The 17245-nt window shown below is 32.8% G+C and overlaps 1 protein-coding gene across 1 annotated transcript; it reads right to left on the reverse strand.

The window, feature by feature from the left end:
- Positions 1-74: 74 nt before the first annotated feature.
- On the reverse strand, positions 75-16108 carry LOC106719813 (open rectifier potassium channel protein 1). The gene is made up of 6 exons (XM_014514255.2): positions 15672-16108; positions 4219-4398; positions 3537-3658; positions 2898-3138; positions 2511-2773; positions 75-2400 (listed from the first exon to the last, which is right to left on the reverse strand). The coding sequence occupies exons 1-6, from the start codon at positions 15814-15816 to the stop codon at positions 211-213; spliced, it is 3141 nt and encodes a 1046-aa protein (XP_014369741.2). The 5' UTR covers positions 15817-16108; the 3' UTR covers positions 75-210.
- Positions 16109-17245: the final 1137 nt, after the last annotated feature.

Here is a 17245-nt window from a genome sequence, read left to right on the forward strand (position 1 = left end):
AGTATATTAAATAGAAATTTTAAATTGTACTAAAATTACAACCTTTTTATAAAATACAACACGACACAACACTCTCACAATGTAACAGGCAATTATTGTAAAATTTTGGAATGTTACAATGCAACTTTAAAAATGGACGGCTTGGTACTAAATATAGACCTTAAATACTACTTAAAAGTAAAATTGCACTAAAAAGGCACGTATTTAAGACTATGTTTTATCTTTACTCGTACTACTACTACCGCTATCAATTACAATATCCGTTAAACTGCCTCGCCTTGAACTAGATTCGGGGCTGGAAGTACTTTCTTTACGTATTCTTGAAAAAAGTCTAGGCACGGGACCACTAGAACGGCTTAAATCAGTTGGAGCTGGCGAATATCTCCTAGTCCTTGGTTGTTGTGGCTCTTCTTGTGTACTCTCAGTGTATGGTGGCGGAGGCTGATTTAACATAGACATTCTGTTTTCTCTCGCCGCTTTCGCTGTAATTTGTAATTCTGCACCAGCAACCACAGTAGCAAGGGTCGGTGTAAATTGTGGAGCGGCCGCTCTAGCTGAAACTCTTCTACGTCTTGGCCCTGTTACATCTTCTGTTTCGAATCTACTAGGAAGTGGCGGTAAACAAAAATCAGGCCTTAGAGATCCACGCCTTCTATTTTGTCCATTATCAGATACTCCGTCTGTCCCGATCGTATTGTTAGCTACTTGAGAAGCAGTCTCTAAAGCTGCTAAAGCTCGAAGTAAGTCTGCTACACTAGTTTGTTCCAAGACTTCTACTTGTGCTGATTCCGATAGAGTAGACAAATCTACGTCAGGATCAAATAAACTCGGACGACCCCGTCTAGTCATGTTTCTGTATTCGTCTATATCGCCAGAGAAAAGACTCCTTCGACCACCTTCGGTAGCATTTCTATAGTTTTGTATGTCGCCTGCAAATAAGCTATTCCTACCTTTTTTTGTTTGGTCTTGATATTGTCTTATACTGGTTTCAAGATCACTGGTACTACCGCACGGTGAGCTAGTTTTCCGATCTTTACCAAATGTAGGGAACAAACTACTTCGTCCGCGACGTGTTTTTTCTTTATAGTTGACTAATTCATCAGAACTCTCTGGAAGCGTATCATCATCATCTTTCTTTGATTTTCCAAATGTAGGAAATAGGCTGAGACGGCCTTTTCGTGTTCGATTTTGATATTTCTGTACTTCCTCTTCATCGACTGTATCATCCTCGTCATTACTTGTGGGGTTACTAAAATCAAACGTTGGGAATATGCTATGTCTGCCACGTTTGGTTCCTTCTTTGTATCGTTTAGCGTCTTCATCGAGATTGCTGAAATCAAATGTAGGAAATATACTGCGCCTACCAGAGTTAGTTTTCTCTTTGTAATCGTTTAAAGAGGACGTATTCTCATATTCACTGAAATTAAAAGTAGGAAAAATACTATGCCTTTTTGGTTTATGTTGATATGCTTTGGCTGCAGCCATATCTTCATCTTCAGAAAAGTCAAAGGTTGGAAATATGCTATGTCGGCCTCGCTTAGTCTTTTCCTTATAAGCTTTTGCTTCATCGTCTTCGTCTTTGTTAAAATCAAACATTTGAAAGATACTGTATCTTCCTCGTCTAGTTTTTTCTTTGTACGAATTTTCATCGCTTTTGTGTTCTGGAGAGGATTCTCCAAATCCAAATGATGGGAACATGCTACCGCGTCTAGTTTTTTCTTGAATGTTGTCACTAGAACCTTGCGCTAGACTAACTCTGCCTTTCATAGAATTTTTAATATATTCTGTAGGACTTTCGTGTGCACTTGGTTTTCTGAATAGTCTTGAAAATAAACTTTTTGATGGCTGCACTTTATCGGTGGTTGTAGAGTCAATGTTGGTGGGAAGCGATAGCTTTCCACTTCTCATATTGGCCTCTTTTCTGTATTTTTCTGCGGTATCCCCATTTGTCCAAGTGAAATCATGATCTAATTTTGAAACTGATTCTTTTCTATAATTAGGTACAGCAACACTTAGGGCTCTTGTTCTTTTTGGAGAACTAGATAAAATTTCTTGCCCTATGCTGAATATAGGCGGGGTTTCAGTTGCCAGTATATGATCATCATCAAACATATGTACACCTCTCTCTTGTTGCGCTTCGAATCCCCCTAAAACATTAACAACTCTCGCTAATAACTCTGCTGGTTTTACTATAGCAGAAGCTGTAAATGTTTTTTCCTTATCAATTCCAAGTAAATCTGTATCTGATTGTATACGAAGCATGTCTCTCGCCGAAAGGGCAATATTTTCTGAGTTTGCACGTTTTCTTTTCACTATCGGCCCTCTTGGTTCTACGTCAAAAGTAAGTATGGGGCAACTTGCACTTCTATGAATTTGCGGTGCTGCTTCTACATATACTGGCTGAAAATAAAGGGATTATTTAATAAAATGTAAAAGATGTAATTAAATTATGCGTAACTTCTCTTTATTGAAAAAGTCGTATAATAATTATGTGTTAATAATGTTCTTACCTTTAACTTTAAAAGATTTGCTTCGTTGATGATCTTCCTTATATTGGCCATGTCTTTTGTAAAACCTTGGAATATTTTACTCTGAGTCGATTTTAACTGGTATGCCAATTTCTGTTCCAATTTGTGTATTCGCTCGGATCTCATTCCGCTGGTAATAAATCCGAGTAACATGACAATGTATCCTAAGCCAAAGGTAATCCAGATAATAAGGAATATCTGGTACGTGAAGTAGTAGCCATACTTGAAACCGTTGTTGACAGTTCCTGAAATGAGTAAGGTGATATAACATATTAATAATGTAAGAAAAGTATTCGATTTACCCAGAACACAAGTAAAAGTATAGACGGATGCCGTCAAATTTATAAAAATACATTTTGTTATACCAACCTGCAACTAAATCTCCAAATCCAATTGTAGTCAGTGTGACGAATGCATAGTAGACAGCAGCCACATAATCCCATCCTTCAAATACTACGAAGATGCAAGCGGGCAAAAATATGAAGAAAAGAAATCCAGGAATCAAGTACAGCATGATTTGTCCCAGCATACCGAGGTTGTTGAAGAAGTAGTCCAAATTGTCAGCTCTTTTTTCATTTCTCTTCTTGTATTTCCGGTATGTTGATATAAGCTGAAGATTAAAGAATTGGAATATAAAAACGAGCCCTATCATTAAATCACACGAAGGTAGTTACTAAGTTGAACGCTTCCTTTTGCTCACGATACAATACTTACAATCTTAGCTTACAATAATTGTTACAAAACCATCAGACCTTAATTAAAGTTTTTCTACTTAAGAAAATTTTGAAACACATGTTCAATATTAATAGGATGGAGTGCGTAACAATTATTAACTGATTATAAATTCTTCCAAAAAATGAAAATAATCTTATAAATGGGGTTTCTTTAATAAGAGCGTGAATAATTTAAAAAAAGATGTACAAAAAGGTTTTATACTTCCAACTGTTATTTAAAATCAACAGAATAAATTAGGTAGTGTCCTATTGATATATAAGGTATAAAAATTACCTGTAATCCAAAATATTCGCCGAGATTTGCTAAAAGAATACCATTGATCGGTATACCAAACAGTCCGTAAAATATCATCAGGATTCGCGACAAATGTGTTGTTGGAGATAAATTACCGTATCCTGAAATAAATAAAAACACGCCTGAAAAAAATCATATACATCTCACTGCCGATATACATATCTAAAAACATGTTATCTCTGTGATTTCTTAGAGAATTAGATAGATGAAAATTTTGTTGTTATGCAAATTTTCAGCAGTGGAAACAGACTGTTTATCTATCACTTACATCTAATTTTTGTACATAGTAAAATGTGGTATTATAATAATGTATTTTCTGACATAAGTATATTTACTTTTTTCCTTAGTTTCGTTACATTATTAAAACCACATTTTAGCGCTCATTTAAAATAATATGAATGTAAAGGCGCGTTAACATCTACTACTACTCGGACAAAGAAATTGAGATGGCTCTATAATGTGGAACGAGATCTTAAATGTATTGGTTGGAAACAATAGGCCAAAGTAGACCGACATGAAAAAATTTACTGGATCAGACCCGGGTCCACTCGAGGATCTAAATCCTATTATGATAATGATCATGATGAGAGGCGTTTGTTCTTCTTTGCATAAAATGTGAGAAAGAAAACAAATGCAATCAGCATGGGTTAAAGAATCTTACCAATAGTACTGACGACGGTGTAGGAGAAAAAGAATGAATGGTAGAAGTCCCATTTAAATGGTGGCTCTTCATCTTCTGTGGTGTAGTTGAACATGGACTTGCCGCAATAATCCGACAGCTTTCGCAGTATACTATCCTGCTTCTCAGGATCATTTGGGATGTAGTTCTCGTATAAGAGATCTGGAATGACAAAAATACATAATTATATATACCTGTCATAAAAATACTGGCAGTTAATACATCTAGTACTAGTTCAACTTTTTAAAAACCGAATGAGATGTTTTATTATATTGGACTTGGATGTTAAGTCCAATATAATAAAACATCTCATTCCTTCAATTTTTTTTTCCATGGGGACGGAGTCGTAGGCGGCAGCTTATCGTGACTATAAAGATCCTGGTGATATTTTCTAACATCCATCCATCTAAATTTTCGCATTTATAATATTATTAAGATACTAATAAAAATCTAGCGCCAACACTGTAGTCGTTGCTATTATTTGCAGTTTTCATTTACAAAATTGTCGCACGAACATCTCCGCATTTACTATTTCGTGAGGATCTCGTTAAACAAAGTACGGCAATAATTGTGGAATCACGACGAATTTACTGAGAGGGCGTTAATTAGTACGAATTGCTTTTTTACAGACGTGAATTTTATGGTTGAACCAACGCAAATTGCATAGTCATTTTTTGTGAACTCTTTCTATCTCTATAATTAATTAATAACTCCAAGATACTAGTAGGTACAATAATCATGCCCATTGAGATATCGAACCTAAGCGAGAGTCATTGTGCGGTCTTGACGGATGACCTCCGTTTGCGAGAAACTTGGGTTAGTTAGATAGGAACCATTTGAACATTGGAACATTGGAACACCATCAACCAGGAAAAATATCGCCGTTCCTTAGCCTCTCGAGTATTCAGGTTCGACTGTATTTGATTTTAATAGTTGTGATCAAGAATGAAGCTATTTCTTTTTTTCTTCAGTAAAACAGTAAATAAAACGTAATTATTTAATTTCTATCTAAAATTGGAATATTTCGCAAAATTTTAACATTTATGTAAACAGATAACATTTTAATTTATATTATTAACAGTTCTCACCCGCGACTCCGTTCGCGCGGAAATATAAAAAACAAACGTTTTAAGTAGCCTATGTGTTCTTCCAGATTATGTTTCACATCTATGCCAAATTTCATCAAAATCCGTTGAGCCGTTACGGAGATACCTTCAAACAAACATCCATCCATCTAAACATTCGCATTTATAATATTAGTAAGATTAAGCACTAAGCTGTAATGTCGTTTAACATTAACAAGTTTCCATTTATCAATTTATAAAATAACAATAGACGATCAAATTCATTGATTTTTAATTGCTAATCAACATCGAGAGTTAAAATTTTATTTTATGAATAAAAACCGCAAGTGTTATAAAATCAATCAATAATTACTTATAAAGTAATTAAAATTAATTTTATAACCTTAATAGAATATTTACTCATCGTCCATACCTTTGGAAATTTTATAAATTACTGTTATAGAGTCGTAATGGTCACTTGGAAAACCCCCACCTAGGAATCTAAACTAAGTTACTAAGTAACATAACTTTGACTTTGCCAGAAAGAAAAATTAAATTACCATAGTAGAGCAGAAGGATTAAAAATCTAAAAATTAAGTGCCGTACCTGAGTATGTTAGCAGTGCAGTTAAGTGGTCTCCCTTTTTCCACTAAAGGTATCATTTAGTGATCAATTAACGATTCTGTGTTCGTCAGTAAAAGTAATTTCAATGAAATTATTATAATATTTATCATAGCATAATTTCTATAAAAATTATAAAAACAAAAAAGTTATTAGTTGGATGTCGGATAATCTTGACAGTGAGTTCGACCTTCAACCGTTATCCATTATTGGCCGATTGAATTGACGCGATGTCGTAAATCGATTTTATGTCCGTTTGATGTTAATCAATCGACGGCGATGCTGGGCCGCTCCTTCTTTTCAAACGCTCTATAAAAGTCTTTCAATGTACAGCGGCGGTATCGAAACCGCTAATGATTTCCGTAACCGCAGCGGAACCTTAACTAGATACTGTGTGAACGTTATAACCAACTACAATGTTTGACGATCAAAAAGGGCCTTGTTAACAGCGGTCACGTAGTTTCATTCAATATTCGCAAATGTAGAATTATAAAGAAGAGTATTTTTATCCAGCAAAGAATTGAAAAGGAGAAGGTGATCGACACCTCAATAACAAAGACACTACAAGATTTCACAACAACTAAAGCATACAAAGTCTGAAAAGTCTCAAACAAACACCCTTTGGTATATGTATTAAACGGGGATTGTGTTCTCAGAAACGCACGGTAAGTAATAAATTTCTATAAATTGTCGCTTTTCTGTGGGCTTATGTTGTTGCATCTTCGAATCCTACAACAATTGACTTAGTTTACAATTATATTTTCTACATTACAGAAACTTCTATGTTTTTCGGAAGTCCATTGAATTTGTTTGCGATGACTGTTTCTCATATCCTTCGTAGACCAGCCTTAAGTTAGCCGGAAGCTACCGTATTCAAAAATCGGGATATTAACAAATTTGAAACTCAATTGTTAGGCTATTTACGTGTATTTGTCACTTGGTGTAGTTGTGACGTGACGAATGAAAACACTAATTTTGAGATCACGAAGCATTGTGGACGGAGGCCAATGATATTTGCTTACAAGATGGTGACGGTCATATTATAATACAATTATAGTCTCGGTTTTCATAGTTAACCATTTTCCTCTTTCCTACAGTATAAAATTGAAGATTTTCAATGATTTCCGGCGTGGAAAATTTTCAAGTTCAATTGCCACACTTTTCTTCTCTCAAAACACCATTTTATTAAGTTTAAAATGTGCGAACATGATTATGGCAAATTTATTTATACTTGACGCGACAACCAAATAGTGGTAGACGCCAGAAAAAACAATATCTGTTGCACGAAACGGCTCGCTCGGAGCAATCGGAGTTTTTCCCGATGAGTGTGGTGCCGGATTCCTTTTTTAGCCTTATTTCTCTTCCCACCATTTTCTTATAAGGAAAGGATGGGAAGAGGAAGAAGGCTAAAAATCCACTCCGATTTGATGGAAGAGTGGACGCATAGGAAGAAGAAATATTCTTTTTCTGTACGTCTCCTCCCGCGCTGCCGTTTTGGCAAATTCAGGTGAACGCTTGCTCGTTTGCCATCTTATAATATAAAAACTTTAAATTTAGGGCAAAGCATAGAGCGATAAGAATACCCAGTGTCGCCAAAACGCCAAATAAAAACGCTGAATTATCTTTTGACACGATTTTCCTTCAGATAATCTTGAAGAAAATTTTATTCTATCTTCTCTAAAGAGTTGGCGATGTCACAAATGATCGTGTAACATAAACAAAATACAAAACTGTAATTGGGTAATACCTGCAAGGTTTTACACGCTATAGTAAACGATATACAACTTCAAATTTAAAAAAAATTTTAAAACTGTCGCATAAAAACGCCACCAGACTACCTTGTTTTATGATCAAAGAAGGAGTCTTAAATTTTAAAAAGATATAACAGTAAATTTTCCGCACAAAAAAAACATTATTTAGACTGGGCTTCCGCGACCAAAACCATATTCTATCTATATTTTGTCAAAGATAATGAGAGGGATGACGATATGTTCTATACAGAGATTTTGGTCTCAGAAACCAACGGTTAATAATTTAACATTAGTAGCTACCATAACGGTCGATATCTTGTATTTTGTGCGAAACATTTATTGTACACGGTTAATAAAAACAGACCAAACGAAAAAAGTAGAGGAAAATTGAATCTCAAAGCGCATAAATCATCAAAGATTCAGTGGACAGCGAACTTGGGAGGACGTCCGTTTGTTGAGCGTCGGCGTCGACTTTTCCTTATGTCTTCCTGATGACACTACTTCGGAATGATAATATTTATTTCACTTTAATTTCCGCATGAAATTGTAAACAACACACGCGCTGTTCGTCCTTCTTAGCTAGCGATTAGCCACAGGAAAAATTGTGGCTTTTTTCTAACTGTAGAAATTTCTAGGTAAAAAACAATTGAATAACAAAATAAAAACAATACTATTTTATTTTAAGATCGTTACATTAAATCATACGTTGTTTAAGACAAAAGTACAATTGAATTTGAAAGTAGCACAAAAGCAATTTTTCAGTATATAACACATAAAATGTGTTTGTCTATTGAGAGTGTTTATTTACTCATAAATTTATATATCTTACTAATATTATAAATGCGAAAGTTTAAAGGATGGATGGAAGGATGTTTGTTAGAAAGTAAAATCGAAATAGTTCAACGTATCTTGATGAAATTTGACACAGATGTAGAACATAGTCTGAAAGATCAAATAGGCTACTTATTAAGTTTATTTTTAATTCCGCGCGAACAAAGTAGATAAATGGGTATATTTAGTATATCGCCATATCATGAATATGTTTACGAACCACAGCAATATTTATCGTGGATATAATAAGCATATGTTTCTAACGCTTTAGCATGCAGAGGAAACTTGTTTACGGTGAACCTCGAACATGACCGACTTATGAATTTAAGGTAATCGAGCCTATTTTGCTAATCCTATCCATAAATCTAATGCAAGTATTTATTACCGTTTATGTTAAGAAATTTTGAGACTAACAGTGTGTTTAACTCGAACAATTTGATTGCGCCACGCAATTTTTACACTTTGAAGCTCTATCGTGTTCATATCATATGTAAACAAAGTTTAATTTAATAAAATTGATCGTTTAGATTATATTCTTCATTAAATGATTTCTTGATGACTAACTAATATTACAATGGATATCGATTAAAACTTCATACGCATTTCGTCTTTGTGTAACAGGAATATTAACTACCTCATTATTTAAATTGCAACATTAATTTCTTTGTTACATAGGTATTAGGAGTCTTATACATTATAATTGTTGTACTGCATATCTTAGTTACAACAATACTTCTGTTCAACAATACTACAAATACTGAAGCGCTTATTGTTCAACACTTAGGCAATATTGAAGGAAATGTTTCTTTTCACGCAAACCGTCTGTCACGTAATTGCCCATTGAACATCTTTTGTTATTTGTAACTAAACAAATAAATGTCCCAACAATATTTGTTTAATTGTTTAGAATTACGTTTCTTTCAATGTGTCAGTGATCTCAGGAAATGTTTAGTTATTTTAACGTATAACTATAATTGCCAGTAATTTGTATTTCTCACATATTTATTTTTATAGAATCAGTGACATGACATACACAATGAATGAGTATGGCATTTATATATATAATTTACGCAAAATATTTTTTAATAATAATTACGAGAAAATACTGAGATATAAATAAATATAGTTAGGTACAGTACAAATAACTAATGATAAATATAGATATAAAATAGAAATAGTTTTACACCGTTACATTGAATGATTTTTTCGTTAGTACATCAACGAAAACGAAAAAAAATATAACCTAAACAAAAAAAAACTATGCTACCTAAACCTAAAAAATTTAGTTAATAAAAAATAATTAAGTGAATTGTAATTCTTATTAAGGAAGTAAAGATTTCTTAATCCGTAAAATAATGATTTTTAAAATGAAGAAGAAAAATAAAATTGGAAATTACTTTTTAGAGTTCTATGTTTTATCTTTTCTATGTCTATCAAATTTTGTTTCTATTCACTGAACAAATTTTCAATGACTATAAAAATAGTCATTAAAATTTTGTTCTTAAAGAAGAAAACAACGCAGGAAAAATCTAGTATCGTTATTAATACTTTTTGAACATTTAATTCTTACATGTGATGAAAATAACATTAGTTTGTGTGTTATAAAAGAAAACACGTGAATTTTATTAAACTCTACTAACTACTTGTTTACGTAAGGTTTATGTGAATTCGTATTCATTTACGATTCTTTTCTACAAATATTTTATTGTTTTGTTTTCTTTTTTTTTTTTTTCATATACATAAGCTGGAAGTGTATGATCTTTATTTAGTAACTCGACTACACCTGGCTACAAAGTTCCAAACAGTATGTAAAAATTTAAAAAATAACAACAACATAAACGATCACATTTTAATATCTAAAGTTTCATTTGTTTTAACGATTAATTTAATACACTAGTCTAATATATAAAATTCTCGTGTCACAGTTTTCGTCACCGTACTCCTCCGAAACGGCTTGACCAATTCTCATGAAATTTTGTAAGCATATTCAGTAGGTCTGAGAATCGGCCAACATCTATTTTTCATTTTTTTTTTTAACTGCTCGCGGACGGAGTGGCGGGCGACAGTTAGTAGTTATATAAGTATGTTATAAAATGTAAATAATATAGAGGCTAAATCTCTAAAAACACGTAAATCTCGTTAAAGGATACAGAAAGCTCTATAGTTCAATAGGAAATTAGTTGCTAATCCAAACAATATCTCTACACATTTATTACGCTATCAGAGTATCGTAAACAAGATATAAAGTATGTTAATTTTATTAGCCGTGTAAAAGTTTTAACCAGCACGAGCTATGGATTATCTTGAGGTTCATCCCTGTCGTAAATAACGCATAGAAAATTCTACACAATACGTAATTGCTTTTAGTTATTTTCTTCCTTTAGTATAAAATCAAGTAATGAAATTGATAATGGCTACTTATCAGTAAAATTGTATTTTACTTTAAAGTTATAGTTGTAATTTTCGTTCCTTTTTAGCCGACTTCAAAAAGAAGGAGGCTATCAATTCGACTGTATTTTTTTTATGTGTGTTACCGCGAAACTCCGCCCCTGGTGGTCCGATTTTGATAAAAAATATTTTAATCGAAAGGAAGTGCTTGCAGATGGGTCCCATTTTTTTTTTTAAATAACTAGAAGACTAGTAGATTTTGAATTTACAAATTATGCTGTAATATATACTCAAAATAAGTCGTTAAAAGAATTAAAATAGTATTTTTTAAATCATATATAAGATATCATAGCTTATTGCGATAGTTTTTAAATCTTAGTAGTGATGTTTTATACGGAGCTAAAATAAGATGACCTAATTTCACTCTACTCGTTCTTAATTTAATCCTAATAAAGTATCTGCATTTCATCTCAATTGATGTAGACAGATTGACTGATGAAAGAATGTTAAGACTATTCCAAAATTAAATATGATGTGCGAGAGAAGCCAGTAACGAAAACATAACAAATGCAAGAACATCTAAAATCTTATTGACCTGGAATCAATCTACTGAATGACCTAGAAAGAAATAACCATATAAATACAGCATATATACTTAAAGAATGGGGAAATTGGGGAAAAATTATTAAAAATAAATTAAGTTTAAAAAAAACTAAGATAGAATAAAACCTTTTTGTAAATTTTGCAAATAAAAAAATATGTATTAAAATTGTAATTAAAAATTTGCGAAACGTTGATGATGTCAGCTTAAAAACATGTATATTTTTATTTTTATAATAATTTTATTTTATTTGACGAAAAAGGACGTTATTTTTTTCATTGAATATGGGACATATTTGGAGCTTTATAAAAGAAGTAAGAAAAAAGATTACAACATATAAAAACCACCACAGCATATGGCTAACTAATGACTTGTCTTAAGTTTTATTGTTATCATTATTTATATTACAGTTATATTAGTGTTATAAATATAATGAATTTCTTCAAAATGGAGAAACAAACAGCGAGATCACATAAATCCCCGTTTAGGTTATAACGTAGCGAGATAATATTATTTGCATTTCTCTGAATTATCTAGATAAGAAGTGTTTGAAAACATAGCATTTCTTTTATTAATTTATTATATACTGGAAACTTTATTCATAGTTATAAATCATCTCTTAAGAATCCATAGTTTTTTTTATTTTAAATATGAAAATCCCCCAAAATTTACGGTTTTTCCGTTGCTATATTTTTAGAAGCATTTTTACAGTACCAATTTAATCAGAGAAGATCATTTTTCTGTAATTTCTAGTATTCCTTGTAAACAACTGCACTTATAGTCCAGTCATTTTAGTAAGTTCACCTCGGAATTCGAGATACCCAGCTGTAAGTCTGTAAATACTTGTATATTGACACCCTAAATGTTGTCTCAAAACCTACATATGGTAGGGTGTAAGCAACTATTAAATTTCAAGGTCAAAGGTCACCAAAATCGGGTTTTCGCGCGTTTTTTGGAAATATCTCATTTCCTATGGGTTTTTGGTGTTCGTATTTCTTTTCAATATTGTAGAATACAAAATTCTCTACAAATTTGGTTTAAAAAATTTTTTTTATACGGTGAACCGTTTTCGAGATAGAGGGCGGAGAGCGCGCGGTCACAGCATCACTTTAGCCTCCGATCGAAAACGCGCCATATAGTTGATGAACTATCAATAAATCAATTATTATAAATATTTGTAAATTTTTTGTTAACTATTATATTCTACTTTATCATTTTTTCCTAACTTATCCATTTTTCATTTAGTAATAATTTATTTAACAACACTTACCTGCCCATGTAATTGCAGAATTGTTAATGAAAATATAGGAATTTTATTTGAATTTTAACCTAATTAATATTAATGACTTCTTACATGATGAAAAAAAAAACGAATAAATTATGAATTAATCTTTTTATTAAAAATATCATTGAATACATTAATTTTTATTGAAAGTAAAAAAATGGAATAAAGGGTACAAAAACTACAATTTATAATTTTAATCATCTTCTTCCTCTTCATCGTCGTCTTCTGGCTGCCGGTAAATTTCAAACTGGTCTTCATTATCCTCTTCAACGACATTTGTCTCAAGTTCTTCCATGATTTCTGGGTCAAAGGTTCCATCTTCGTTAATGTGGCTCTGATATGGTAGAGCATTGAGACAAGCTTGCCCATTACATTGGCCACAAGTTAAAGAGCATTGCAAGCCCGCTTTCCTGAATCCGCATCGCGAACCACAACCACTCTTGCAGTTGCAGAAAATTGTATTTAGCAAATTTTCTGGAGCAGGTGGTAAATTGTCATGATAGGCTCCAGAAAATCGTTTCGCATTGCCCAACCCCATACCTGGGGTTCCAAATCACGTCCTAACCAAGTTTGAACTTGATAATATACACGGTTGAAATGTTGATGAGCAGCTGCACTTGTTGGTGGAATATTTGAAAGCTGCACTGGTTTATTAAGTTTTGTAGACTTGACGTAATGCATGTAACGAAGATGATCGAAACTTTTCACAGATTTCGGAGCATTATAGACTGCCAATAAGGTTTGAGTTCCACTCTCTAATAATTTCTGGGCCGAACAATTTTCTTCCTTAAATGCTGCAGCTAGTTCATCCAAATTTGTCAGTAATTAATTAATTTGACAAATATTTATAATAATTGGTTTATTGATAGTTCATCAACTATATGGCGCGTTTTCGACCGGAGGCTGAAGTGATGCTGTGACCGCGCGCTCTCCGCTCTCTATCTCGAAAACGGTTCACCGTATAAAAAAAAAATTTAAACAAAATTTGTAGAGAATTTTGTATTCTACAATATTGATACGAGATATAAATAGCAAAAAACCCATAGGAAATGAGATATTTCCAAAAAAAGCGCGAAAAACCGATTTTTGTGACCTTTGACCTTGAAATTTAATAGTTGCTTACACCCTACCATATGTAGGTTTTGAGACAACATTTAGGGTGTCAATATACAAGTATTTACAGACTTACAGCTGGGTATCGCGAATTCCGAGATTCTTACCTAATTTAAGCTAAAATGACTGGACTATTAGTGTTTAATGAAGGCGAACAATCTATTTATGACATCAATTGTTTCAAGTTTTTATCGAGAGCCGTGGAAAAGACGAAACAATAGACGCATGATGTTATATTTTAGCACGAAAGGCGGATATCGCCTATGATGGAACATATAAAATATTGTGAAGATATTGAAACTGTAAAATTACAAGCAACACTTAAAATAAAAATATTTTTTTTTGTTTTAATACATCCTGTAACACAATTCGATCAAATCGAAATTAACACCTACCTAACTAAACTTACTACTAAACTTAACTACCTAAACTTTTCGTTCATCGACTTGTTACAGTTGAGAAGGAAATGATTATTGTTCAAAACAAACGAACTATTTATTATTTCTGTCGACCAGTAGTTTTATATGAACAGAATTCTACTTCTTTGTTTATACATTGTCCAGAATTCATGAAAGTTTTTTTCGTCTTTTAAGTTTTAACGCGTATTTGAATAATAAAAGTTTGATCAGGGTAATCATTCTTTTTATACTGAACATTACCGAAATTATTGGAGGGAGTTATAACAATACTTACTATACTTTACTTTGTTACTAAAAGGAGATGAAATTAATCTCATTTATTGAAGATCAAAATCGAAAATTTCCCACTTAAAGTCAACTACTATTTGTTTTTGTCCAGTATTCGCCGAAATACCGACGTGATCGCTACCAATGGACAACTGCAATTGCAGATGTGTTGCCAATCTTTAAAGGACGGAGAAGGCTTCGCACAGAAAGAAGATATTGGTGTATTTAAGGACGTACCGTAGCTTCGCAAAGGGTACGGTTTAAGAATAGTACGAATTAGAACTCTCTCTTCTCATTAAACATTATTACGGAATTTAGTATATTGTTTACTGAATAACTATCAAGCAACTTATTAGATAAAACGAAAGAATGTGTAAGTCATAAAAATAATTTGTAACATTCACGAAAGGTGGCAACAATCTTTGAGGATTAGAAAACAAATAGTTTATTGGCAATTAAATACACGAGGACATATCGACCATGTAAGACAAGATGGTACACTCGAGATTCTTTTGTATCAATGAAATGGTACTAATTGTTGAGTATAACACGTCTACTGGACGGTTGCACTAGATATGGAATCTAAATCAAGTGGATCGATAATGTGAACAAACATTAGTGAAGTGTATGCAGTGGTGGAAACTACATTTATTCACTTATCTGATTAGAGCAATATACATCAATATAATAGTTCTCTAATATAAAGAAAATTTACATCTTTTACCAATAAATTTTACTTGAGTTGCTACGCTTAATCGTTGCTGCTCTATAATTCGAAATTTGAATTTCTGTCTTTATGAAAAAATTCGAAGATTAAGCCTAGGTTTTACTAAGAATTGTAATTTTCGTTTAAAAACATAGGATGTTATTAAACTAGATTTTGCTTCACGTCATTAAATATTTTGTAAATACCGTCCTTAAAAAATATTGGTTTTAGGTATTTCAACTAGTTACAAAGTTGTTTTATTCTAAGGAACAAAGAGCAATTAGATGGAGCTGGTACATTAAAAAGGATATAATTTCTAATGTAGCGATTGACAGCTAAGGTCGCTGCGAGTGTAGGAATGATAAATAAACAAATGGCAATGGACTTACTTTGGATTTCAAGTCTTTCCAGTTTTTCTTCGGCTCTTTGCGCCAATTCTACGGGACTTTCGATGTGGTAGAAAATACTCGCACCGACAAGAAGATAAACGATATGCAGGGCCAGCATACAAGCCAGTTGCTTTTTGGACATCATCTTGGAAACGTTTTTATTTTACTACTGTTTATGTTAATTATCACAGCGGAGTATTTACACTAATATAATTCACGTATTGTTGTTTTTTTATTAATCACATTAAAATCCAAACAGTTCCTTGCATTGGTAAAACTAACTGCAGCATTAAAAATCGTAATATCTTCAGAGTTTTCGTGAAACGATTCAAACACCTTTCGTTGTTTCCAAACATCGTCCTAGATTAAACGTATCCCACTATGGCACATCGGCTTTATTTTTAAAGCTGTATAAATGTGGATACATCGTTGAAAGTTTGAAATTAAAAAAAGAGGAACTGTCACTTTAGTTCGAGTTGACGTTCGACTCGAGCGCTCGATGCGTCCAAATGATTTCCCGAGGCGCGCGCGCGCAAATCGCGGTCCACCCGCGTATACGTCCTTTTTTTATACAACAAGCTCTAAATGTTTGACGGCAACATCTCGCATTAACTCGTCGTAAAGGATAATGTGTAAGGCTATTGCTATACGTACGTACAAGTTGATGTATACAATGATAGTGCTAACGCGTTCAAACGAAAGATTTCCGTTTATGGCCGCGGATTAAAGAGGATTCTGCGCTTGATAGCGGTTGTCTACGCGATGCTGTTACATCATTCTATACTTTTAAATTTCAAGACAAAGAAAGATTCCACTATCTTTCACTTTACAATTTTGACCTTATTGACTTTGTAGTTAGAATTACCTAGCCGTTACGAGTACCAATGTTCATTTCAACAAATAAAGAAACTGCAAACAATAATATTGTTGATGTTTTAAAATTAATAGTTTAGGCCTGAGTTAAAACAAGTAAAAAAGTCTATCTTTAAATATAATGTTATACAAAGAACAAGAGAGCAAATTTCTTGCTTATCTTAATACTTACGTTCTTTTTAAACCTGTACTAGCAATTTCCCGCTACTTCATCCGAGTCATTCGAACGGAATAAAAAAAAAATAGAAATAAATATACCCTATTTCACCAGGGGATAGTGTAGCTTCTCAAGAGTGAATTGTTCTAGTAGTTTTGTAGCCTATTTAGGGCAAACAAACAAACAATCTTTCCTCTTTACAATATTAATATAGATGAAGTAAAGCAATACACGCATATATCATCCTGCAAGGGCGTTTTAATGTGACATATTTCTAATCTAAATCATTAATATTAATATCATGCATTAAATGACCAGTAGGCATAGGTCACTAGGTAGGCGACCTACTGCCGATAGGTCTTCCTGAAATCTGATATCTTTAGTTTAATTTAATGCATATTAACATGTAAAAGTCGTTAATTTGCCGCTACTCTAACATGACGCGCATACGTAGTAACCCTACCGAAGACGAAGCTTTATAAATATTGAATAATGATTTCAAATTAATTCATGATGTATACAATTTAACACCTTGTACAAGCAC

The sequence above is a fragment of the Papilio machaon genome, chromosome 14 (genome assembly GCF_912999745.1).
Source record: "Papilio machaon chromosome 14, ilPapMach1.1, whole genome shotgun sequence".
Taxonomy (NCBI): Eukaryota; Metazoa; Arthropoda; class Insecta; order Lepidoptera; family Papilionidae; genus Papilio; species Papilio machaon.